Source organism: Sinohyriopsis cumingii, chromosome 1, assembly GCF_028554795.1.
Source record: "Sinohyriopsis cumingii isolate HCF-2022 chromosome 1, ASM2855479v2, whole genome shotgun sequence".
Taxonomy (NCBI): domain Eukaryota; kingdom Metazoa; phylum Mollusca; class Bivalvia; order Unionida; family Unionidae; genus Sinohyriopsis; species Sinohyriopsis cumingii.
In genome coordinates this window covers 148,405,007-148,430,537 of record NC_142961.1, presented here as the reverse complement: position 1 = coordinate 148,430,537, position 25,531 = coordinate 148,405,007, and the positions used below count along the sequence as shown (strand labels likewise).

The following is a 25,531-nucleotide window of genomic DNA, read 5'->3' as shown; positions in this document are numbered from 1 at the left end:
AACCATGGGAGGGTAGGCGAATGCCCACAACCCCTCCCAGCTGATTGACAGAGCATCCACAGCCCAAGCCTCTGGGTCTGGAACCGGAGAGACGAAGGTGGGGAACTTGCGATTCAACCTTGTCACAAAAACATCGATCATCGGATGCCCCTAAAGTGTGCAAATCCGAAGAAAGACAGATTGATGGAGTGACCATTCTGTGTGAATGACTTGACCTTTCCTTGATATTGTGTCGGCCAAGACATTGAGTCTGCCGGGAATGTGTCTGATTTGTACGTTGATGTGGAGGTTGTTGCACCAACATAGAAACTGCCAGATCAGAATGCACAGGTCTGGTGATTTGGTGCCCCCTTGTTTGAGGAGTTAAGTCACCACCACAGAGTTGTCTGACATAATGAGGACAGTTTTTCCTGAGAGTTGATCCTTCCAGAAATGAAAGGCATTGATGACAGCCCTCATTTCTAAAAGGTTGATGTGGAGAGGCCTCTCCCCTGGCTGCCACGTGCCGCTGACTGTAGTGAAGTCCGGCAACAGGTTGGCACCACAACCGTAGGTACTGGCGTCGGGACATACCGTTATCTCCGCTTGGGGCATCTCCAGAGGAATCCCCGTGGACAGCCAACCGGGCTTGTGCCACTGACACAGGAACGATCGCATCTCAGGCGTGATCATTATTGTTTGATTGAGGGGACTTGAAAAGGGGTGCCATTGTGCCAGTAACGTCATTTGTAAGTGACGCATAAAAAGACGGCCAAGCAGGATCAAGTCCGCTGCCACACTGAATAATCCGAGGAGTTGCAAGAATTCTCTTGCTGAAATCCACGTCCTGTTGGAAACGGACTCGATGAGTTTGATGATCCGGATTACGCGAGCACGAGGGAGCCATACCAGATTCAGATCGGTGAGAAACTCCATACCCAGATGGACAAAACGCTGGGAAGGATGGAGATCGGACTTTTTCCAGTTCACGAGAAAGCCTAGATGATCTAAAAGCGCTAAAAGATCGTTTCTGCCTTTGAGCAAAACAGAACTTACCATATGTTTCTGGAGGATGTCTTCCAAGTACGCTGCCATCCCTGTAGATGAAGTCGAGCGGAACAGGGTGACGACGCAATCCATAACCTTGGTAAAAGCCCAAGGGCTGATGTTGAGGCCAAAGGGTAGGACCTGGAACTGATAAACCGCGTTGCGGTCAGCGAATCGGAGAAATTTCCATGACGCGGGGTGGATAGGAACGCGAAAATATGCGTCGGTCATATCTAGACTGACGGCATACTCGTCCCGCCGGATGGAAAGACGGATTGATCTCGCCGTTTCCATCTTGAATTTCGGTGGTAAAATGTATTGGTTGAGGCGACTCAGGTCGATGATCGGCCTCAACTTGCTGTTTGCCTTCTGGATAAGAAACAGCCTGGAATAAAACCCCGGCGATTGCGGTTTTTTCACAATCTCCACCGCCTGTTTTTCTATGAGCGACTGTATCTCCTGTTGTAGAAAGGTATCCTTCTCCCGATCGGACAGTACGTCCGTGAAGAGGGGAGAGGAGGACAGGGGAGGGGGTTGGATAAATGAAATCCGAAGTCCCTCCGAAATGACCTGGATCACCCAATCGTTCTGAGTTAAAAAGGTGGTCCAGTGGTCCTGAAATTGCAGGAGGCGGCCGCCCACAGGTAGGCTGTCCAAGGGTGGTAGGGAGGGTATGTCAATTTTTTGAGTTAGGAGGCTTGAAGACAGAGAAACTTTGTTTCTTACCGCCTCTGTATGGTTGCCTCCTAGCTTGATTAGACTGTTGTCTCCTGGCATTGGGTTGAGATCTATACTGCACATTTGATTGTAAGGATCCCTTGTCCCTGGTCCGCCAATCATCCCTCCGCTGTGGCAGGGGCTGATTTTTTCTAAACGCCTACGAGGGTTGGGCGGCAAGTCGGAGGGGCAGTTCCGAAGCTGCCTGCTTCCGAACTGCTTCAATTTTTCTCCAAAGAGTAAAGGCGACCCAAATGGGGTCATCTGTAAAGCCAGAGTATGATAGGACTTGAGCGACGTGGACCGCAGACATGCGTCACGTCGTATCAGGTCAAAGTTGGCAGAAGCAGTCTATGCATTAGCCATGGAATGGTGAGCTGCCCTGTTAATAACTCTAGCAATCTGGGCCGTCGCTTCCCAAGCATGGTCATTGTCAGATTTTTCTGCGAGTCGTAAAATGGCTAATGAAGCCAAGTCTAACATTGAAGACGTAGCGACTACGTTTTGGACTAGCTTTGACGTGGCATGGAACACATTTTTGTCCACTTTGTAAAACAGTGGAGCGGACACGTGAACTGCTGCCATATTTTTGTCCAGGGCCGGAAGATCCGTACTGAAGGCGTCTGAATGAGTTTTGTACCAGCGACACGAGAACGTCGCTGGTACTTGGCTTTCTGAAAAGAACGCCTTCACATTACCCAGATCACCTATTCGTCCTGATAGACGATCATTGATCTCCTTAATTTTTGCCGACTGGGGAAGGAGCCGGAAGGACGGCGTCTCTTCCTCCCCGTCAAGATCTACAGACGCCTTAACTTTGTAGTCTTGAGTGGCGGTAGGAGGTGGAGGGCATTCTGAAGTTGCCAACACCGTATAAATTTCTTCCACTGTCGCCTTGAAGCCAAACTCAGTCTGTTCCATGGTTGGATCTGTGTACGGCTGATTTGCAGGAGTTTTGTCACCCTCACTATGTGCCGAGTCGTGTTCTGTAATACCTTGCATTTCTGGATAGAGCATACCAGGTGGCACAGATGACGCGATTCCGTCATCATTAACACTGTCACCAACTCTCCCTTGTGGATAAGCCGTGAACATATGGACGGCCGGCCCTGCCATCACCGGTACCGGCTGCTCCAATGGCCTGGCTGGACGGACAGATTTCTCACTAAAATCTCCGCCATAGTAATGGCATGTTGTCGGCGGTACAGCTTGACGGACGGATTTATCACTAAAATCCCCTAAGTCATGTTTGGTCAGACCGTTTTAGCAATAGGGTTCCCATGCTGGGACAGCTGGACGGCCGGTGACATAGAGGTTGTATAAAGATATGGATCTGATGGATCCAGTAAAAACCCCATGCATCCTGACTTACAGGCCCGAAAGCCATGCTCAGACATGCGGGGGGGGACTTACGCCCACTGGGCAGCCTAAAATTGGGGGAACATTCCCCCAAAGAGTCAGAAAAAGCTGTGGAAGCGAGTAAGGGAAATAAGGGTAATATCTGGCCTGATGTCAATAGCTGCATCGTCGTTTCCTGGACCAAACGATGCATCTGTTCAAAGTTGGACTGTTGTACCCTGTCAACATTATTTTCCTCCATTGCTGCTGATGTTACTGTGGCTGACAGTTGCAAACGACAAACTTTAGGTGGAGGGGGGACCCCAACGTCCCCCACAAGGCTCGCAATGGAGGCTGTCTTCGGATGTATACTGAGGACATCAATGCTATCTTTCTTCGACTTATTCCATCTATCCCTCCCTTTTGCTGCCTTCTGGACTACATCAGCCCACGTTTGCTCTGTCCATGTATTACACAGGCTGCATGGTACAGATGATGTACACTTGGTACATACAATACAAGAGTCATGGTTGTCTTCTTTGGTTTGAACTTTTTGCATTTCATGCATTTGGTTGACATTTCTAATGAAACGACACAAGAAAAGAAAACAAAGCACAAATTAGCAATTCAGCATGTTATTAATTCGCTAATACCACAACCGTTACTAACGGAGTAAGTGAAATTAGTGTCGCGTTAACTGTTAATTGACAACACGAGTTCCGCGATAGCATGTGTAACATGGTCTTCAGTAAACGAAATCCATAAGGGTGACAAAGTCACTCAATTTTGAAAAAAATTGTTAAAATAATGTATACAACCTGTAGAAGAATGATTGTCCAACGCAATATATTCAAATTTAACTTCGGATGGTCCAATTTAACGCTAAGATGGCTTGGATTGTTTGGAGGTATAATGTATGTGTTATCTGTACAAGCGAAGCTTAAAAACTAGTGACACCTGGTGGTGGCAAGGGGAGGTAAGGGGCAAGAGTTATTGCCCTTTGGCTGGATTCGAGAGGTAGCAGGCTTATATCCCTAACGTTAATGTGATCGGGGAACGTATCTGAAGGAGAAATGAACTGAAAGTAAACAAGGGTTTGTGCTACTTTTACTCGTTCAGGATACAGGGATAGAATAATACTGCCACTCAAAAGCAGTGCCCAGGAAACAAGCAAGAAAAACTGTGCCATGTTATAATGTGAGATGAGGGAGGTAAAAGTACGAGCTAATGTGGCAGTAGGAGTTAATAGCTAAATATTGTTATGGCAATTACAATTAACAGATTACCTAATTATTCAAAAATGTTAAATGTAGCTTCAGGGCTCAAGCTAGATTTTAATTTCAGGGTAAGTGACTTTTCTTTTTGGACCAAACTGAGAAAATGGAGAGAAGTTGAATATATATAAACCATTTCACTGTAAAGACAACTTAAACCAGGAAATGTTCAGTTGTTTCACATTTAATCTGTGGGTAATGGAAAGGGGATGTGTGTAAAGGTCTTTACCCTCCTCTTCCCTTCCCGCATTCCCTGAATTAACTATTAATGCCTGTTAGTTAGAATTGCAATGTATAGTTTCTGCTGTGTTTATGTGAAGCCATGTGACCAATATACATTGTGTAATGACCAAGATGGGCACATAAGCATCAAGTAACATGGCCCAGGGTTAGATGTCAAATTAAATTTTAAAATGTGAAGGTTTTTTCCAAAGTTTTAAACAAACAATTCACAAGATTATCTTCATAGTGAACATTTATTAAAATTTTTTATAAAGTATCAAATGAATGCCAGAATAAAATGAAGGTCTATCTTTAATTTGCATAATTAGCATACTTTCTTGACCACAAGGCCATGCCTAATTAAAAACTCATTTCTTGTGAGGTCAGGGTAAAGACGTTCATTTTTTTCCTCACATTTTTAATTGTTTTTAAACTTAGGTTTCTTTCAGGCTTTTTCCAGGTTTCTAAAGTCAAAATGAAATTGTAGGTTTTTCAAGGTTTTTGAGGTTCACTTCTAACCAATTTTATGGCTGTGTGTGTTATGCATATTTGATTTAACTGTTTGTTAGTTTTAGATTTTTTAATTCCATTACATGCTATTGTAATGTTACTTTATTTGACATTTTCCATAAATTGGGTTCAGTTCTATTTGACCTGACTGTTCTTCATAAACAACTAATAACAGAAACTTTGTATCTAATGCTGTCATGGTTTCTGACCCTGATTCAGAATCAGTAAGAGATGAAGTAAACAACATTTTTGTTTAATTCTTTCTCAGAGTAAGATTCATAAAGTGAAATCGAGGCCATACTTGGAGGACATGACAAATAACATGTATCAATTATGTTTTTCCAGTAGATTTACTTACATCTGGACATGTTTTGTGCCATAACTCGATTTATTATTAGTGTTTTAAGAAAGAAGTTATTACTTGCCTTAACACTGGAGACGTCCAGGTGCTTTATTTTGTGACAGTTTTTTGTGCTAATTATTTTTGTTTTCTGCAAATTATTTGGATTCTAAGAGATTTTTTTTCCCTAGAAATACCTGTGCTCTAAATTAATCCTTGGACAAGGAAAGTTATCAAGTTCAAACACTAATATTATTTTCTGTGATTCAACAAAGAACTGTTCACATATCAGTACGATGCTGACTATAGCATACATCATCGCCTTCCATTTTGGATTTCATTGGGATTCAAACTCAAGTTTCATTATGACCTTTTATTATTCAAACTATTTTTTAATTCTTGGATTTGATTCATAAAACCATAAGTTCTTTTTCTCATTTTTACCTTATTTTTCTAGGGAAATAAATTATTTGTTAAATTTTACAAAGCTTGTTGTTTTCACTCTTGTTGCTGTTTGAAAGAGTCTAAACAAGTAACAGTGTGTCAATGTATTTCCTGTTGATGCTTATCGTTTTCTACTTCCAATCAACACCTGAAAAAACTACAATATATTTAAAATGGGTCACTAACTACTCAAATAGGTTAAGGGAGCATCTAAAAAAATTTAGTTAAATTAATTTTTGCTTTCTTTATAATAAAAATGGAGCAATAAAATGTAAGACTGCAATTGATCATGAGGTAATTTTCAAGAGACATAAGCCTGAATTTGTGACATCAAAAAATGTCAAACATGACATAACTAAAGACAGAAATTTCCAGTTCTAAAGGAGACAAGGCTATGAAAGTTTTCTTAGAAAAAGGAAGATACATTTGTAAACACAGAGACAAATTAAAAACAGCGGAAGAAGAACGCTGTTTGCGGTAAGCTGTTACAGATGTAATTTTTCTGATGATGCTTTTGGCAGGTATCTACATAGTATGATGTCCGTGAAAAAGACAACATAATATCTTCTGCATATAACCACATGAAATATACAATGGTGTGCAAAAGGTCATTCTGACTTTTTTCTCCACTCTGTGGGAGGATGTATTCACACTGAATAGATAGTAAGTTTTCTGCATGAAAATAGCTTAGCTACGCAATATCAGCAGGATAACTAATTGCTGCTATTCAAACAAAATTTTCATTCCATTCTTTATTCGAAATAAATAGATACATTGTTGTTTAGCAATTCATTCTGTATTTAATAAGACTTGATATAATTAATTGTTCTATTAACTTGCTATTAGCGTGCTTTTATTTTCTTTCGAATCTGGCCATACCAACATGTATGAACTTAAAGCTTCTGAGATAAAATAGATTGAAAGTTGTACAAGTTAGCATTACTAAAATAATCAAAAAATTTAAAACCATGACAATATCTGAATTAATATGATTGGTTCAAGACAAACAGGAAATGATACAGATTACATCCTTTAAAGTCAAAACCTCATCCATCTTCGGTTCGGAGTTGTGAGCGAAGTTCTATTAGGGACATCTGTTTAAAGCTGTGAAATTAAGCCACAATCAGTGCAATTCAATATATGGAACTAATAATTTACAAGGGTCGTTGCAGAATGGGAGCGGACAGACTGTTTTTTAAAAAACCGGCATTCCTTAAAAACATGATAGTAAGCCAAACTTCTGAAAAACATGTATGTACATAGTTAAATGCATGAAATAAGCATCTATCACCAAATTTATTACACTATGCAAAATGTAGCTTGAAATATTAGCGTTCATTCTTAGATAAGTTGCACGTGAAGGGAAATAAGTGTCCTCCCTTGTATTATATAGTACATGCATGACTGACAGTTAACCTGTAAGCTATGATATAAGCTCCTGTATACAGTGCAAGGTAAACAATGGGGTGGATGGTTAGGAAGGGAAGAGAATTTCCACTTAGATAAAGCTCAAACCAAACAGGCACACAAAACTGGAGACTATTTTTTTTCAGTAACTCAAATGCAATTGTACTGTATCTACTGCTGATACCCATGTCACAACTAAATTTGCATAATCTGACATTTTGGCTAAATTGCAAAAGATGACATGATGGATGTACTGGATCTTACCTTTGTTTAGTATTGCTTTAAGTGTACTAGTCTTAGCAACTTCAATGGTTTCTTCGTAGTGCTGATTTGAATTTGCCACAATGCAAACTACGCTGTTTTATCTATGTGAGTTTTATAAGTATTGTTCAAATTAAATGTCTGAAACGGAATGATTTAAACAGATAAACATATATTTAATTACCACGTACTTTATTCTTATTATTTATGGCAGTACATGCATTAAACGTGCCAGGAAAAAATAGGGACGATGCTAATTTTCAGGAATTTAGACCACATCATTGGAGAATCATGGAAAACCAACAACACTAAAACAAATTCCGAAAAATACCAAATCAGAAGGAACCCTTGGAACGAGGCAACCATTTATTACCTTTGAGTCTACCAAAGGGTAAGTACATTAAAACTTTACTCTAAAATTGTATTTTATATAATTTTAATGAATTTGAATAAGAGCAAACTTTAATACTTTCATACCCCATTTCTACACAACAGAACTTAAAAGAACATAGCTTTTAAATAAATTCAAACATTTGTCTATGTAACATATTTTAGCTTGATCAAAATAGAATGGTTTTCTGCAAACCACAGTCCACAACATCCCCTATCCTAGCCTCCCGAAAAGTTATCACCAAATTACCTCCCTTCACAATTCTATCATATTTCCAGTGCGGTTGACTTTAATTCCTGCACAAAATTTTATTGATGAGTAAACAGGTATAGGTAGTTGCAATATAATCAAACACTTTAAATTTAATTAATTAGTTAAATTAATTATAAAGATTATATTTGCAGTTGCTGATATCTGAAAATGCAAAAAATAGGAGCTGTGAATTAGTATGTAGTGGGTGGTGTATGGTTTTGACAATCATTTAATTTGTGGACAAATTAAAGAAAACTGATTGTCTTTTTTTAAAAACCGCTTATGAAGAATAGTGTACCTATTAAAGTTAATAGTTGTAGAAAGGTACATTGTGTGTCCTGTTTTTAAATTTCTGAGTAACAGTTATGATGTCGAGCCCATATATCCTCAACACTAACACCAGGACTTGTTCATAGACATAGACCACCCAAACATAGGGACACTTGAACATATGGTATCAGGCTCCTTAAGTCCAATCCCATTCTCACAAAGATCTACACAGCCACCATTTTGTTCACCTGATTCACAGATTGCCATTGAGGTGATTGACTTATCAACACAATCTCCTTCTGTGGAAATGTTATCCTAGTATTCACTGTGTTTAACCCCTTATGAGTAGAATTTTGTGGTAAAGATTGATGTTTAACAAATGTGATGTTGTGATCTGGATTTTTAACATAGCTTTAACAATTTTTCAGTCATATCACCATCATGTCTGCAATGTGGCAGTTTATAGAGATGTCTAGCACTGGGATATCATGCCACAGACATGTAACATGATGTCCCACCCAGTCACATTATTCTGACACCAGGCCGACCAGTCCTAACACTAACCTCTTAATGCTGAATGCCAAGTGAGGCAGGTGTTAATACCATTTTTATAAGTCTTTGGCATGACTTGGCCGGGGATCGAACTTATGACCTCTTGTATCCGAGGCGGACGCTCTAACCATTAGGCCACCGGAGCAGTGTTTAACAAATGGTTTTCATTTTCATTCGAAGTAGTGAAGCATATTATATGATGTCATATTAAATGACCAAAGACTTTACTTACAGCAGTGGATTTTTTATTACAAAGATCAGATAAATAATATTATACCTGTTGATATTATTTATTCATAATTAGATAATTTATCTGAATGCTGACTGTTGTCACTAAATATGTACCTAGCAGTTTAACACAGAAGCATGATAGAAAGTTTATTTTTTAATGAAAGCAAAATAATTTCTTATGAACATATATTTTATTTCATCAAAAATAGTACATATATTTTTATAGGCAAGTCCAGTGTTTAAGAAATCACTAAAAAGAAGATTTTCCTTTGACTGATATTGAAGCTGAAAGCTGTATTTCAAGTTTTTTTAATGTTGTATAGTAACTGCACTATCGCAAACAATAATTGACTGTGTTCTCTTCCCAAAAACAAAACTACATACGTAAATGAATAAAAAAAATTGTATTACACTTAAATTATATATCTGACTCCCTACTAAAAAAAAATATTTAACTTTATGTTAAATGAATTATGCCCATGAAAAAGGGAAAGTTTAACTTGTGAACATTTCTAATGAACCTACTGCGAATATTAAAAAACTTGTACATCATTCATGCTCAACGAATGAAAATGGAAATGCATATAACCCTATTATTGTTGTGAAAAAAGTGAAAAATACTTTCCAGAAAGGAAATGCTGTTAAATGGTATGTTGGCCAAGTGATATCTCCAGTAAAACAACATCAAAGAATGATGCTTTAAAATCTTTCTAATTCTTTCATCATCCAATGTTATGTGCATGCAATCATCTAATTATAATACACTTTTCACACTCAGTAGCTCTTCTCAATTTCAGTCAATTATAATATGCTAAAATAATTACTTAAAAGTGATATATTGCTTTAAATGCTTATTAACCCTTTACCTCATAAAGCAAAGTTACCAAGTGCAGCAAACTATAAATAGAACACCTGTTACCTATTTGACTCCATACATATAGGCCTACCTGTTAACTGTTAAGCAATGTAGTGTATGTTACGTTTAACAGCAATTTTAACCATTTTACATTTTTGGTACACATCTATTATGTGTGGAAAAATTTAAGAGTAAAGTCTGATTGTTATAGCTGTGTAATTATTTATCATGGAAGAATTTTTTATGTGCTTTAAAATCTTGAGAGAACTCATTCACCTGTCAGTGAGACCGCATGACCAACCGTAGCCGCCATTTCTCATATTCAAAATTTACTAGTTTATTGTCCGCATCTTCATCACTAAGTCATCTGAATTTGATAATTTATAGAAACTAATTGCTACCTACATCAATATCAGAGCCTTTACCTAAGTTATTGAATCTTTCATAGTTGTGATAACTTTGTAAGTAATGAATGAAATCTGCGACCTCCATTTTGGAGAGTGGAGATTATGAACCAGTAATTTTAAATAGCAGATATCGACCAGAGCATAAACAGTGACCACATGATCTGACATAATTGTCATTTGCAGAAATGAATGTAGTATTTAATAAGGGTTTTTCCCCGAAGGTGGCGCTACGAAAACCGGCTTAAAATGGCTGATATTTACAGCAGATGTCATAAGGCGCTTCCATGTGAATGGAGTAGAGATGTCAAAAGGCACTTCCATGTGAATGGAGTAGAGGTGTCCAAAGGCGCTTGCATGAGGTAAAGGGTTAAGACCCAAAAATTATTAAAATAATGTTATTATTAATATAATCTTTTCAAAAATAATATTCTTTGGTAAATTACAAAGAAATGTTATTAGAAAAATTAAGTACCAGTACTGGTCAATATTATGTGCAAGAACTACTTTATTTTAATTGTTTTAAAATATATGTACACTTAAATTTAAAAATGTAAAATGATTTTAGAGGCAATATTGTTTATGTCCAATTATTTTATGATATTGTCAGTTTCATGGAAAAGTTTGAATTTAAGGTACTGACAGTGAACGGTTCTTCTTGTAATTGTTTTTTTTAAACATTTAATGTGAAAAAAGCACATTTTATGATAATCTAGGGATATTCTACTAATGAGAAAGAAATTATTTTTCTTTTATATTTATATCAGGTTCCATGCTACAAATAATGGTATAACATCAAATATGCCAGAGACAGTGCAATTTATTCATATAAATTGTTGGAAAATTACAAAAGAGGGGATTTAAAGATAACGTGTTGTTTAATGGTATGTGCATTAACATTATCTTCTGAACCAATTTTATAAGAAGTTTTGTTCTTTATTTTTGTTTTTTATTGACATTTGCAAAGTGAGTTACTTGACCAGATTTTGTGTCATGTACATGTTATAATTGCCTGAAGTGGTAACCCCGAAAGAAATGAGAAAAATAACCAGTTTCTGATTGATATTACCACAAATGTGCTTATGTACCTAGGCAACCAGTTGATACATTTAGATATTTAAATGTGTTTTGGACTTTATTTACAATTTCATTGCTTTCCTTTAAAATTGTCATGCATACAAATGGACTTTTTACCCAATGCACCAGCAAGTCTACATTTTGGCAGATACCTTGTTTGCATGATCAAACATTAAAAATTCGTTAAAAATTTGAACTTTCCAAAAATGTATGATTTATAAGTGCTTTTTATCATTTGAAAATTGTGTTTAACTATAGTCTGATAATACAAACCCGTTTGTTTTGTATCCCCCTACCAATTTAAATAATGGAAACCTTTAATGTGATAAAAAGTGCAAGGAACTGAGTCAATTCATTCATTGTTTTATAGTTTCTAACCTGACTGTGAGTAGAGTGGCCCTAACACCACCATCATCTGCGCGTTTCATGCTTAACGAAAGTTTTCAGTGTAATAGACGGACATGCTTGGATCCATTTCCAGTTGCTGGACAAGTCCATTTTCAGCAAAGGGGGTATATCAAGACTACAGTTGTACATACATAAGTCATCTGCTTCTGATTTTACAATGTCGAATCAAGCAAAGGAAAATAATAACTACAAATTTACTTTTCATGTGGATTTAACAAGCGGTTTAATTTCTATGTTCATATATACAGATAGACCAGCAAGTTGTTCTCCACCTTTTTTTTTTTGTCTGACTGGCGGCAGAGACCAACGTTGTTCTGCACCAGTCGTGCTGAGACGTCCGAGCTATGTCACCTCGGATGATCGGACCGCGCGCTATTAATTAATAAATTTATTTACACTAACCTCTGTATCCAGACGGTAAGTATAATCCCTCTTCTAATGATCCACAGCGTTAAATCCTTTAGAACACACACTTTTTTAGTATAAATCCCCGTCAGAACAGAACACCTGTGTATTCATCGGCTGTTGACCTCAGATTTGAATTACCCACGCATGCGTGTAAAGCAGCATCACCACGAATTTACTGATGCTTGGGTGGGAACTGTGTCGTTACGGCAGAAATTTAGGAAATAGACAGAGAAAGAGACTTCATGTCAGAAATGTGAGATAGAGTGAATGATAAATAAATTGTAAAACGACCACAAACTGTATTCAGATGTGAAAATATGCTACACAATAATAATAATAATAATAATTTATTATTATTACTAGTGGTAGTATCTTCAATCATATTTAATAACATTTTACAATGTTATAAATGGATTTTATGACATACATACATATCTACATATTAATACTTTACATTGCTTATAAGAACATGATTATTATGATGAATATTATTAATAACATTTGCAATGGTATTTATGAATACATACATACATACATACATACATACAGTACTTATAACCTGATTAGCATGATGAACTTTATTAATAACATTTACAATGGTATTTATGAATACAAACATACATGCATACATATATATATATATGTCTGTTATAATTTTACACCATAACTTATAACATATGGATATTTGAATCAAAAACAATAGTTTCTTCTTCCCTTCTGACCACTGCATTGACAAGTGTTGCAACAATTTACACAACAGTTACATTTGCCGCAAGAGCATATATTGCAACTTCCCGCGGAACATTCTTTTAGGCCAGAGGGAAGTTTATCCATTTCGGGGATCCACAATGCCTCAAGAATTTTTCTTCTTAAACAGACTTGACGATTTTTCGCAACTTCTATCATGTTTTCATCTGTTGTTGTCTTCATCATGCTTGTCACGTAAGGTAGGAGACAAGCATAACCTTTTCTCCCATCTCTGGGACATCTCCCATCTCTTGCCAATAGCTCAGAATGCTCTTTGGGCATCCCCAAAGAATCACGATATCTACATCGCTGATTTGGATCCCCATTCCGAATGCTACCGTAGCAACAAGACAGCGAATTATGCTTTCGGGTCTTCGAAATTCCTTGATAATTCTGTCCCGTGTCTCTTTATCCGTGGAAGAATGATACATTTCAATACTGACTGTAAATCATAGTACAGTGAATCACGGACATATATTAAACACAGCATTTAATTAGTTTCTTAAATTTCACACCATAAATAGGCTATACTATTTGCTGAAACAATGTTGGTCGACAGTTAAAGGCAAGGCATCATACTAGGAACCATGGCAACAAGTACATGATTTGGGCCTTAGCATATATAGCAAAGAACAGAGTGAACACCATAATGTACAAGGAGGCCTCTGATGTGAGAAGAGCTGTAGATCTACCAATGTCCACTTATTTTCCTTCTCGAGACGAGATACAAGCGACCAGGGATAGAATGGAAGCCGTGGTGTCTCGAATCCTGACTGAAAATGTCCCATGCCTCTATCCACTGGCGGACCTTGTTTGTCATCATATTGATCACAAACATTGGTCCAAATCAAGGCGGTAAAGTGAAGTAGTATGTACTTGCCTGATATTTATACTAAATGTCGTTCTCCTATCACGATAATAACAATAATCTCATTCAAACGATGTACTGTTCGTTGTATTGATGTATGTTCAATATTGTTATGCTAGTGCCTACGATTTTTCCGTGTTTTGGATTAAAAGTTTACATGAAGCAGTTTAAACAAATGTACTTTTACGATCTGAGGAGATATGTGTGCACTTAGTTTTAGATTTGCAATTGTTTTTCTTTTCTTACTCTAATAGGTTGAAAGTAAGAGAATGTATGTATTTATTTTGTGGCAAAAATACAACAATAGCAAGTGAGAAAATTATTTTTTTGTCTCAAACGCTTTAACTGCATACTCTGTTATAAAGACTTGGTATAAGTACAGTAATTAAACTGTGTTCCATTTCACAGTTTAATATTGGTGTGATCCCAGAAAATCCTTCAACAACCGCAGGTGTTATTAGGATACTGGAGTGGCTGCATGATTATGTTCCAAGAAGAGATGATAATCATGTGTATCCCATAGTGTGCTGGGGGTGGGGGGAATGGCCTGTCTTGTGAAAGACACATAGATGCTCAAAATGCAAGATCCAATGCTGGGAATCCTGTACAAAAATTGGAGGGCTTGGTGCCATCACCTGGAGAATTTCACAAAAGAATACTACTGCTTCAGGTAAAATAATACACGTCTATAGCTTGTTTTGTACAGCTTTATGATGGAAATTCTATTGTTTCAAAATTATCCATATTCTATTTTTTTTGCACAAGTGATAAACATCAGCACCAATGTGCTTCACTTAGTCAAAATCAGTATCAATGTACATCATTGTTAAACTAATAACAGTTTTGGTCTTATCGAATACAAAGATATCTTCTGACAAACTCAACAGAAAATGATGGCACATCAATGGTGTCCTTTTGGAAGCAAGACATGGTCAAATTCCACAACAATAACCACAGAAGATACTTTATCCTGGGGCACAATCTAATTACAAGTAAGCCATGTTATATTTGTTTCAGAGCATTAATGTATTTATATGTTAATTAGGTCAAGCTAACTCCAACTAACATCTATCAAGGAACAACCTATATTGAAGACTTTTATTACTGTAATTATTCTATATTAGTTCATTATCCCAGCGACTATAAAGAACAAAATGGTTATCCATGATAAAACACATACAAGAAAAATCCACTAAATGCTTACTTGTTCATAATTTTAAAAAAAATCCTGCTTTATATTTTTTGGGGTCTTTTTTTAGCCGTACTTAGTGTTTGCTTTAGGGTTACTGTACAAAAAATATTAAAATGTCATGTGAAAATAAGTTATAAAAGTTATGACAAGTGTTTAGTTGGATGTTACAAAAGTTCCACAGTAAAGATTCTATCGGTTCATTTATTTAAAAACAAGTCACCTATATTTAATATAATTTTGGAACATCAAGGAAGTGACAGCTGAATACCCATTAGGACCAAGGCGGGCGCCAAACCCAACCAGACTATCTGGCGCCCTAGGCAAGGTTAGATTCTGGCGCCGCCCCCCCTCCCAAAATATAAATTTCAACCTTTATAAACAATTATAAAAATAAAAAGAAATGCGCCCCCTGAAATCAGCGCCCTAGGTGGCTGCCTAGTTTGCCTATATGGTAGCACCGGCCCTGATTAGGACTATATCAGAATCATCAGATGCATATATCAAATATTCTGAAGAAAATAGTTTTAATTTAGTGTGATCATTCTGCAGTAGTATATAACATCTTTATTTCATTTGTGGGTCAGTAACAGTAAATTTGTATAAGAATCAGTTAAACAATGAGAAAACAGTCCTAAGTAACAAAGCAATTTAAATTCTTGCAGACTTATCTGGGTGCGTATCAGAGAGAATGCAGCAAGACTTGATGTGGAACAGAACAGTTAATCTTCGAGGAGGTGCCAGAAACAATGAGGAGGTTGACCTAGTCAATGAATATTTGAACAAGGAGTTCAAAGGTAAATCATTTGATAATGGAATTATGATTAATCGTTTTAAATTGGAAGAATTTTGTTTTATAAATATATGAAGTCTTAGTATATGCAGTATTTTGTAATTCATGGAAATACGAGTTTTACATGATTTCTTGGTGTCTAATATATTATGTGTTCATTAATTTGAAAACTACCACATAATGTTAATTTTGGAGGTTAAAATATTAATGCTGACTTTTTATTATCTTTATAGAAAGCTTACGATTGGCCAGTCATCAGCTGAGTGACGCCACTTTGGACAGGCATAGCAGGTTGGCTGGTGGGGTTGGCCATGCTCTAGATAAAATATACTCTACAACATTCTCCGAATTGTAAAGTTTCCAGACAGGAAAATCAAAGTTTTCACGAAGAAAGGAAATTGAGACTTTTGTCAGAGTACTGAAGGACGAGGAACTCTTAAGAGAAATCCCTGGAAGATATCACAGAGCTTATCAGAATTTCCGCTCATTAGCAAGAATAAAGAACCCAGACATATACATCTCGCACATAAACAAATTATCACGCAAATTTGACAAAAGAAACAAAATTATCGCTAACTCACATGTCGATTTATAATGTATGTATGTATGTATTAATAAAGTTCATCATACTAATCATGTTATAAGTAACGATTTGTTGCACGAGGGATTAAAGTATGAAGGAGAAAGTTTATATGTGCAGTCAAAACAGGAAATGGGGAAGTGAGTCGAATGTACATGGTCTGATACCAGCAGTGCGGGGGAATATTTCATATGAAAAGGATCGTTATTATTATTATTATTATTATTTTATTTCAGAACATACAGTGCTGTATTTAATGTTTGGTCATGGTTGGTTGAAGAAATGGGAGACCAAGTATACCGAGGCGAAAAATCAGCAAAGACACGTTTGATTGAAAAGTATCATTCCTCCACAGATCAAGAGACATAGGACAGAATTATCAAGGAATTTTGAAGACCAGTGGTCAGAAGGGAAGAAGAAACTATTGTTTTTGATTAAAATATAACATTATTCATATGTTATAAGTTATGGTGCAAAATTATAACAGACGTATATATGTATGTATGCATGTATGTTTGTATTCGTAAATACCATTGTAAATGTTATTAATAAAGTTCATCATGCTAATCATGTTATAAGTACTGTATGTATGTATGTATGTATGTATTCATAAATACCATTGCAAATGTTATTAATAATATTCATCATAATAATCATGTTCTTCTTATAAGCAATGTGAAGTATTAATATGTAGATATGTATGTATGTCATAAAATCCATTTATACCATTGTAAATGTTATTAAATATGATTGAAGATACTACCACTAGTAATAATAATAAATTATTATTATTATTATTATTGTGTAGCATATTTTCACATCTGAATACAGTTTGTGGTCGTTTTACAATTTATTTATCATTCACTCTATCTCACATTTCTGACATGAAGTCTCTCTCTCTCTGTCTATTTCCTAAATTTCTGCTGTAACGACACAGTTCCCACCCAAGCATCAGTAAATTCCTAGTGATCTACGCCTCGCTAGACGGTTTTCACGCGTTACTCTTACCTCGTGGTGATGCTGCTTTACAAATCTGAGGTCAACAGCCGATGAATACACAGGTGTTCTGTTCTGACGGGGATTTATACTAAAAAAAAGTGTGTGTTCTAAAGGATTTAACGCTGTGGATCATTAGAAGAGGGATTATACTTACCGTCTGGATACAAAGGTTAGTCTAAATAAATTTATTAATTAATAGCGCGCGGTCCGATCATCCGAGGTGACATAGCTCGGACGTCTCAGCACGACTGGTGCAGAACAACGTTAGTCTCCGCCGCCAGTCAAACAAAAAAAAAAAAAAAGGTGGAGAACAACTTGCTGGTCTAATATACAGAGGGATATAATTCCAAACTCTCAACCTTATGTAATTTACGCAATTATTCAGCAGTTGCCGAACATGATGAACTATGCCATTATGTTGTCTGATGGAAATAAACTAGCCTTTAGTGTACGCAATATGGCGCAGTGTCAATATGGAAAGTCCGTTAAGCATGAAATGGTGCAGGGAATGCCAGCATTAGTGCCATTCTGGTCACAGTCAGGTTAGAAATTATAAATCAATGATTCAATTGACTTAGTTCTGTGCACTTTTTATCACATTAAATGTTCTCGTTTTTGAAATCGGAGGGGGGGGTACAAACAAACGGGGATGTGGAGTCAGACTATAGGCTACTAATGTAAATGCAGTGTCCTAAAAAATCTGACTAAACTGTCAGCCTACAGCCCCCCCCCACATATATTAAAAACGAAAGGCATAAAGAATATAAAAGATGCAAAAAGGTAAATAATTTCATTCACTGATTTATAATTTCTAATTCAAGTGCCATCAAGCGGTCCTTAATAATGTCACTTTCTTCGCGTTCTAATTAAAGGGCAGGAAACACTTGCGACACAACGACTTACATTGAATTTTAACTGCCAGCTGCATTTTATCATGTTCAAATAAGTTAACCCATTGGAGCTGATTGCATGTGCTGTATGTTGTAAAGAAGTGTCAAACAGTTCTCTTTCGCTAATTCGTGCCAGGATTATTTTTGTACAGTCTACATTGATAAATATTTGGGAAAACAGGTGCTTGTCATGTACACTAACACCTTCGTACCGGTTTAATCATTCAGCTATTTGTCAAATTTACTACATTTTTTACCTGCTTGGATTAGTGAAAAGGATTGCTGTAGTCACATAGAAGAATAAATTAATTATATATTAGCACTCAGTTTTTCGTGCAACTACATCATTTTAAATTTCAAAAGGCCGCCATATTTGAAAGGCGCGCTTGAGTCACGTGACATGTTATTGATTTCACCACTTTTCGAATCGGAATAACAATAAGTAAGAGGAAGCGGTTTTTGGTCATGGTCTTTGAGAACCCGGTCACAGGCCCTAACAGTAGCATTCAAGTTACCTCCAATCTGTCAGTCAGTTCAATCTTCTCAACTCCCACACCTGGGACTATTATTACTTCTAGTCCCATTCTAGTCCCAGTTTACACTAAATTTTTACACAGAGCATTTTTGTTTCTTTCATTTTTTCTTAATGCAAATTTTTACCAATGGTCATACTATAAAATAAGAATTTAATACAGATTATGTCAGTTAAACTGTAATAATGTATAAAGTTGTTCTTTGTTAGAGAAAGTTGTTATTTTAAGCATCAAGTATCATAGGGTTTATGGGGGTGGAGTATTTCTGCAGGAAATGATACAGAAAACCCTTAGTAGGTGCTTACAATTCAATGAGAATATTGGATATTTGTATGCAGTTAATCCACCCTGATATTTGATTGATTGATGGATTGGTGGATGGATGGATGGACAGAGAGAGGGATGGACAAATGGATGGATAGATAGATAGATAGATAGATAGATAGACAGACAGACAGACAGTGTTAAGTTTTAAAATGAATGCTATCAAGCTGAAACTGGAGAAAAAAATTGATTGTAGTGGATTTTGGTCTTTAAACGGCTAATATATATATATATATATATATATATATATATATATATATATATATATATATATATATATATATATATATATATATATATATATATATATATATATATATATATATATATATATATATATATATATATATATTGCATAAACATTTATAATGGATTGTGAAGATTAAAAAAATATATCAACATATTTATTAGGTCATCCAAAAGAGGAAGACTTTCCTTTTATGATATCTTAATTAACTGGATCAATAAAACTATACTTCTCATAAGATTGGGAGAGGAACTGATATTTGATATACACATGAAACAATTGCTGATAAAGAAAAATGCATATTGCTTAAAGAACAACATGACATATAACTACTACAAATAATTTGGTAACAGTGATTGTAGTATAAATAAATATAAAGAAATAATAGAACTGTTCATACTGAACTATGTTATAATTTACATATATCTAAATATAACATACATGAAATTGGTAAGATTATAACAATTAATTTCTAAATATTTACTGCAGGATCATGACATTTAGAAAGAATTAAAATAATTAGCATTAGTTTCATATAAACATATTAATGTTTACCTTAAAACTGATTTTAAACATTTATAGCATTTTCAAACTCCTGATTCACACAATATAATTATATTGAATATCTATGAAACTAAGGGTTACTATGTTTTCATGGAACTAGTATTTGAACTATTTATTATTTGCAATTATCTAATTATGTTCAAAAATAAGAATCATTTTTCATTATGTTGAGGTAAAGGGAAATGTTTATATTTATTGTGTCATAGTTTATGTAATGAATGGAAAGACATTAATTTAGCGTTAGAACAGGCTGCTAGTTAACTTCCGTTTCTGATAATGATAGCTGGTCCAACTTTTATCATGTGGTGAGCTCTTTAATACCGTGTATTCATTAGCGGCTTTTGAATTGAACTGGGTAGGGGAACCAGACTAAGTTGTTGCCAAGGGTAATACATATGGCTGCGTAGAGCTTCTGATTTCAATCATTTGCTTTACGAAACGATTGAGAGAAAAACAACCAAAAACATAACAGGTAAAAAGTCATATTTGTGTTCTTTGTTGATTTAATAATTTTGCAGAGACGATAGTTCAAAGATGATTGTCAGCTGAAACATAGCTGTCTATCACATTGTAACTTGTTAAAAGATGCATACAGTACAGTACCTTTGCTCTATGTTTTGTACATATACTAGTAGTAGTATTCGCTCACCATTCATTTTTTTGGGTACCCCTTTACTGATTTTAAAATGAGAAGGCACAAAGGATATAAAAATGCAAAAAATGTAGTCATTTCATTCATCAATTTATATTTTCTAACCTGATCTTATCCAAGGGTTCCTAAGCACTGTCAGCTTGTTGGTGTCTCGAATCAAGCAGTTGTTTCTTTAATAAAATGGTCGCAGTATTTGAATGGGTGAATCTGTGTATTCAAGCAGCTATGTGTGATATAGTTCACCATCTTTGATAATGTCAATAATTCAGTCAATTCTGGAGTTACAACTCTTTGAACACATGTATACAAGAGTACCTCCTTTTTATTTGTTCAGTTTGCTTTAGACATATTAACATTTTTTAAATTGAAATATCAGATGCAGACAACACTGAGTTTTAACTGAAATAGACTGTTCCAGAAACCAGAAAAGGACAGTGATCAGTCTGTCTGCATGTTTATATTGAGAGCTTCTGTTTGCAATTGAAACACCAATAAGTTGACAGTGAATGGGACCCCCTGGTGACAGTCAGTTTAGAAATTAAAAATTAATGACTGAAACTTATGTATTACAGGAATAAAGTGCACAGTAAGGGGTAATAGAGGAAGTAGCAGACTTTTCCTTGATATGAATTTCTTTTAAAACTATGTTTAGAGAGATGCTGTTATTTTTTTTTGTGTAACATTTAATAAGGGGTAGTAGAGGAGTGGCACACTTTAAATTATGAAGTTTTGTTAAAACTTTCTGTGCAGACTTGTACTGTTTCATGCATTGGTATAATTTGTCAAGGCAGTGTATATGTAAAGTAGCTGTTAGGAACAAAATTGTATATGGATGGTTTTTATTGTCCACACAGAGAGAGAATATATCATTTGATTTAGTAAATCATCATATCCCATATTATTTTTGAATTTATGCATTAAGATGTACTGTATCATTTTAAAGTAGTATATAAAGAGTTAAGAATTGATATGAAGCAAGGGGAAGGTATGGTATGGCTGATCTCCCAGTCTAAGTAAATTCTTCAAAGTAACAGTGGATACTGTTGTGCAATTGAAAGGCCACCACATGGTAAATCTATATATTTATGTTGCATCGCAGTCTTCATTGTAATTTTTGTAGTTGCATGTTAGTGCTTTAACCCTTTACCTCATGCAAGCGTCTTTGGACACCTCTACACCATTCACATGGAAGTGCCTTTTGACACCTCTACTCAAGTCGCATAGAAACGCGTTTTGACGTCGGCCGTAAACATCAGCCATTTTAAGCCGGTTTTTGTACCGCCACCTTCAGGGAAAACCCCCGTTAGATCCTACATTCATTTCTGCAAATGACAATTACGTCAGATCATGTGGTCACTGTTTATGCACTGGTCGATATCTGCTATTTAAAGTAACTGGGTCGTAATCTCCACTCTCCAAAATGGCGGTCGCAGATTTCATTCAGTTTTTACGAAGTTTTCACGATTAGAATCACATCTATGAAGGATTCAATAACCTAGGTAAAGGCTGTGATATTGATATAGGCAGCAATTAGTTTTTATAAATTATCAAATTCAGATGATAGTGATTTATACACAGATGAAAAACTTGTAAATTTCGAGTATGAGAAATGGCAGCTACAGTTTGTCACGTGGCCTCACTGACATGATGGTGAACGAGTTCTCTCAAGATTTTAAAGCACATAAAAAATTCTTCCGTGATAAATAATTACACAGCTATAACAATCGGACTTTACTCTTAATTTTTTCCAAATGTGATAGATGTGTACCAAAAATATAAAATGGTTAAAATTGCTGTTAAACGTAACATATACTACATTGCTTAACAGTTCACAGGCAACAGTATGCGTATGGAGTCGACTAGGTAACAGGTGTTCTATTCATAGCGTGCTGCACTTTGTAACTATGCTCTATGAGGTAAAGGGTTAAGAGTGAAAGGACACATTTATTAAGAGGTTCTAGGTCTACAATAACAATAAAACAAAGCTGTTTAATGCTAACTATGGGATTTACACATATATTAAAATAGGATATAAACACTGTTTTGTGATCTAAATTCTGGGTTTTATTTAGCCGTATTCTTCTTGAATTAGTATAACAATTCCATTGTCAGCCTGTTTCATTGTACAGTAGTTAAAAGAAAACAAGGGTTAAAAAAATTGTTGTAAAGCAAAGCATTAATTTTATGTTTAGCCTTGGTGGAGTGTCTGAGAGTGGAACTTGATCATTTCTAATGTATTGTACATGAGCTTGGCGTATAAATGCTTATGAAATGTTGGAGAATTGGGGTAAAGTTTTTTATCAACTCTTTGAAGGATTTTTGTGTTTCAGAGAACTTTGACATTCAGTTTAATTGGTTTTCCACCAAAATAAAGCTGTAATGTCTGCTACTATAGCACCTGAGGGCGTGCCTCCAGAGGTTGTGAATGCACGCCGAACAGAATCAATAGATGCCCCTTATATTCTGAAACTTGTTCAGAACTCAACAGCAACTCTCTTTGGCAGAGTCAATGTTGTGAATATCATGTAAGTATAGTACTTGCACTTTTACTCTTTGCTTTTTCATGGTGAGATAGAGTTGTGCCTCTCGAATATCAATAAGATTGAATGTTTGATGCCATAGAGATGATGATAATTATGGCGAGGACAGGGATGATGATGGTGATGATTATGAATACTACACTGCTACTACACTTTTTTTTAAGAATTAAATTTTCATCAATGATTTTTTTGCCTACACAGCATTTTATTATACTTATGAGTATTGTGAAACTTTTTTTCTGACCATGTTTAACATACAGTTAAATGTGCTCTGTACCTATGTGGATAGTTTAAATTCACAGTTTTTGTATTAAATCCACATCATAAATTTTTTCATTGAGTGTTTATTTATTTTAACAAATATAGCAAATTGTTGTATTCAGTCCTTATTGATCCACAATAGAAAATATATGATGTATATTCATTGATTCCTTGTTATGAGGCATTGAATAGGAGCCAAAGATTAGTGCACTGCATTTTGAGACAAGGTCACATTGTACAGAGATATATCATGACACTGTATATAAATTGCTATTTTATACTGAGGTATATTGTCAAAATCACACAAATGTAGTATTTTGTAAGTTAAACTACGGTACAGTAAGACATTAATACAATAGAATAATTATATGTTAAGCTAATTTGGATCTATGATTATACCAATCTTGTTTTTGGGGCTCCATTATGTAGAATTACTTTTTAATGAGGGACAGTTTTAATTTTCATTGCTATCATCCTTTGCAGAGAGAAGGCAGTGTTAGCTGTTACTCTTGTGAATGATAAAGATGAAATTCTGGGACATGCAGCTTTCTTTGACTACCCAAACCAGGATAGTGTTGACCCCGCAGAGTGGGAGAACTGGATGGGGAGTTATTATGACTGCAAAAAAGTCTCCTCTCTCAACTCACTCTTCCTGCATTATTTTGTGGCCAAGACAGGATATGTACATGGGTGTGCCAGGGAAATTATCCGTACTGCCTTCAATGCTGTACCTGATGTACATTACCTCTTCCTTGTTGTTCCAAAGAATGTTTATCCAGGTAAAGCTGGAACAACAAACTTAACCCCCTTCACACTTCACATGAAATGTATGTGTATGTGAACCCTAATCTGTGTTGGCAAGTATTGTTTTATCCTTGCTGGCTTTTTGAACATTTTCCTGATTTTTGTCTCACAGATAAGCCTAAAATGGTACTTACTGATTGTAATTAATTTGTTTTAGTATGTACCAGGAATTTAGCAACAAAAATACATTTGACAAAAGTGAGTTTAAGTTTTATGAATAAAATTGAAATTTGGGACCAGAATTAGTTTCAGTATTCATAGGTGAGGGGCTTTGGTTTATTGGGGAAAAAATGTAGACATTAAGGAAGAAAAATCAGAGACTCCAAAGAAATGTCAGTCCTGAGGGGATTCCATTCCAGTATTCCGAGGTTTAAGTTTTGAGAAGTTTCACTACATATATATATATATATATATATATATATATATATATATATATATATATATATATATATATATATATATATATATATCTCTTTGACAGGATTTAAGTTATGTTCATCTGTTATTCCTTCAAGCACTTTTGCATCATCATAATACATCCTTTTTATGTGGGTACATTATATGATGATGCAAACATGCTTGAAGCAATAAAGATAATATCCAGTTGAATTTATTTTTGTATATGAACTGGCACATGGACATATTCACCTTTGATATATATATGCATACAATAAACCTGTCAATATTGGCTACACATGGAAAATGCAAAATTAATACATGTTTATACATACAGTCAATTCTGTCAGTAGCAGCCACCCACAGAAAATGCAAATCTAACCTTTGTACACAGGTTCATTTTTTAAAATTGGTTTTTGAGCATTTTTCATGCACCAAATGTCATTATTGTTCTTGTTATTGTTATTGTTCAGGTCTGAGCAATTTTTTTTTAACCACTAGTCCAGGACAAGTGGTTTCAAAAAATTCACTAGTCCCACCTTTCTCTTCACTAGTCCCACCTTACTCATCACTAGTCCCACCTTATTTTTCACTGGTCCCAAAATGGTAATCACTTGCCGAAATTTGATGAGACGTATGTGCTTAATCCATAGAAAAAACAAACAAAACGATATACAACATAATTATTTCTTAAAAGAATTTAATTTTTCAAGACATTGGTTGTTATACATTTGGCTTCTTCAGGTTCATGTATAT

General features: G+C 35.4%; 2 protein-coding genes across 2 annotated transcripts in view; one reads left to right on the top strand and one right to left on the bottom strand.

Annotated features, from left to right (window-relative positions):
• Positions 1 to 18,834, bottom strand: part of LOC149808121 (uncharacterized) — a 92,848-nt gene extending 74,014 nt beyond the window's left edge. Inside the window, exon 1 of the mRNA XM_089973571.1 lies at positions 18,712 to 18,834. The gene's annotated coding sequence lies outside the window, so the exon portion shown is untranslated. The remainder of the gene's footprint in view (positions 1 to 18,711) is intronic.
• A 1,639-nt stretch (positions 18,835 to 20,473) lies between these two features.
• Positions 20,474 to 25,531, top strand: part of LOC149808119 (cilia- and flagella-associated protein 61-like) — a 161,920-nt gene continuing 156,862 nt past the window's right edge. Inside the window, exons 1-3 of the mRNA XM_089973561.1 lie at positions 20,474 to 20,594; positions 23,105 to 23,299; positions 24,059 to 24,354. Of these exons, the coding sequence (XP_089829687.1) occupies positions 23,154 to 23,299; positions 24,059 to 24,354 (442 nt within the window). The 5' untranslated portion in view covers positions 20,474 to 20,594; positions 23,105 to 23,153. The remainder of the gene's footprint in view (positions 20,595 to 23,104; positions 23,300 to 24,058; positions 24,355 to 25,531) is intronic.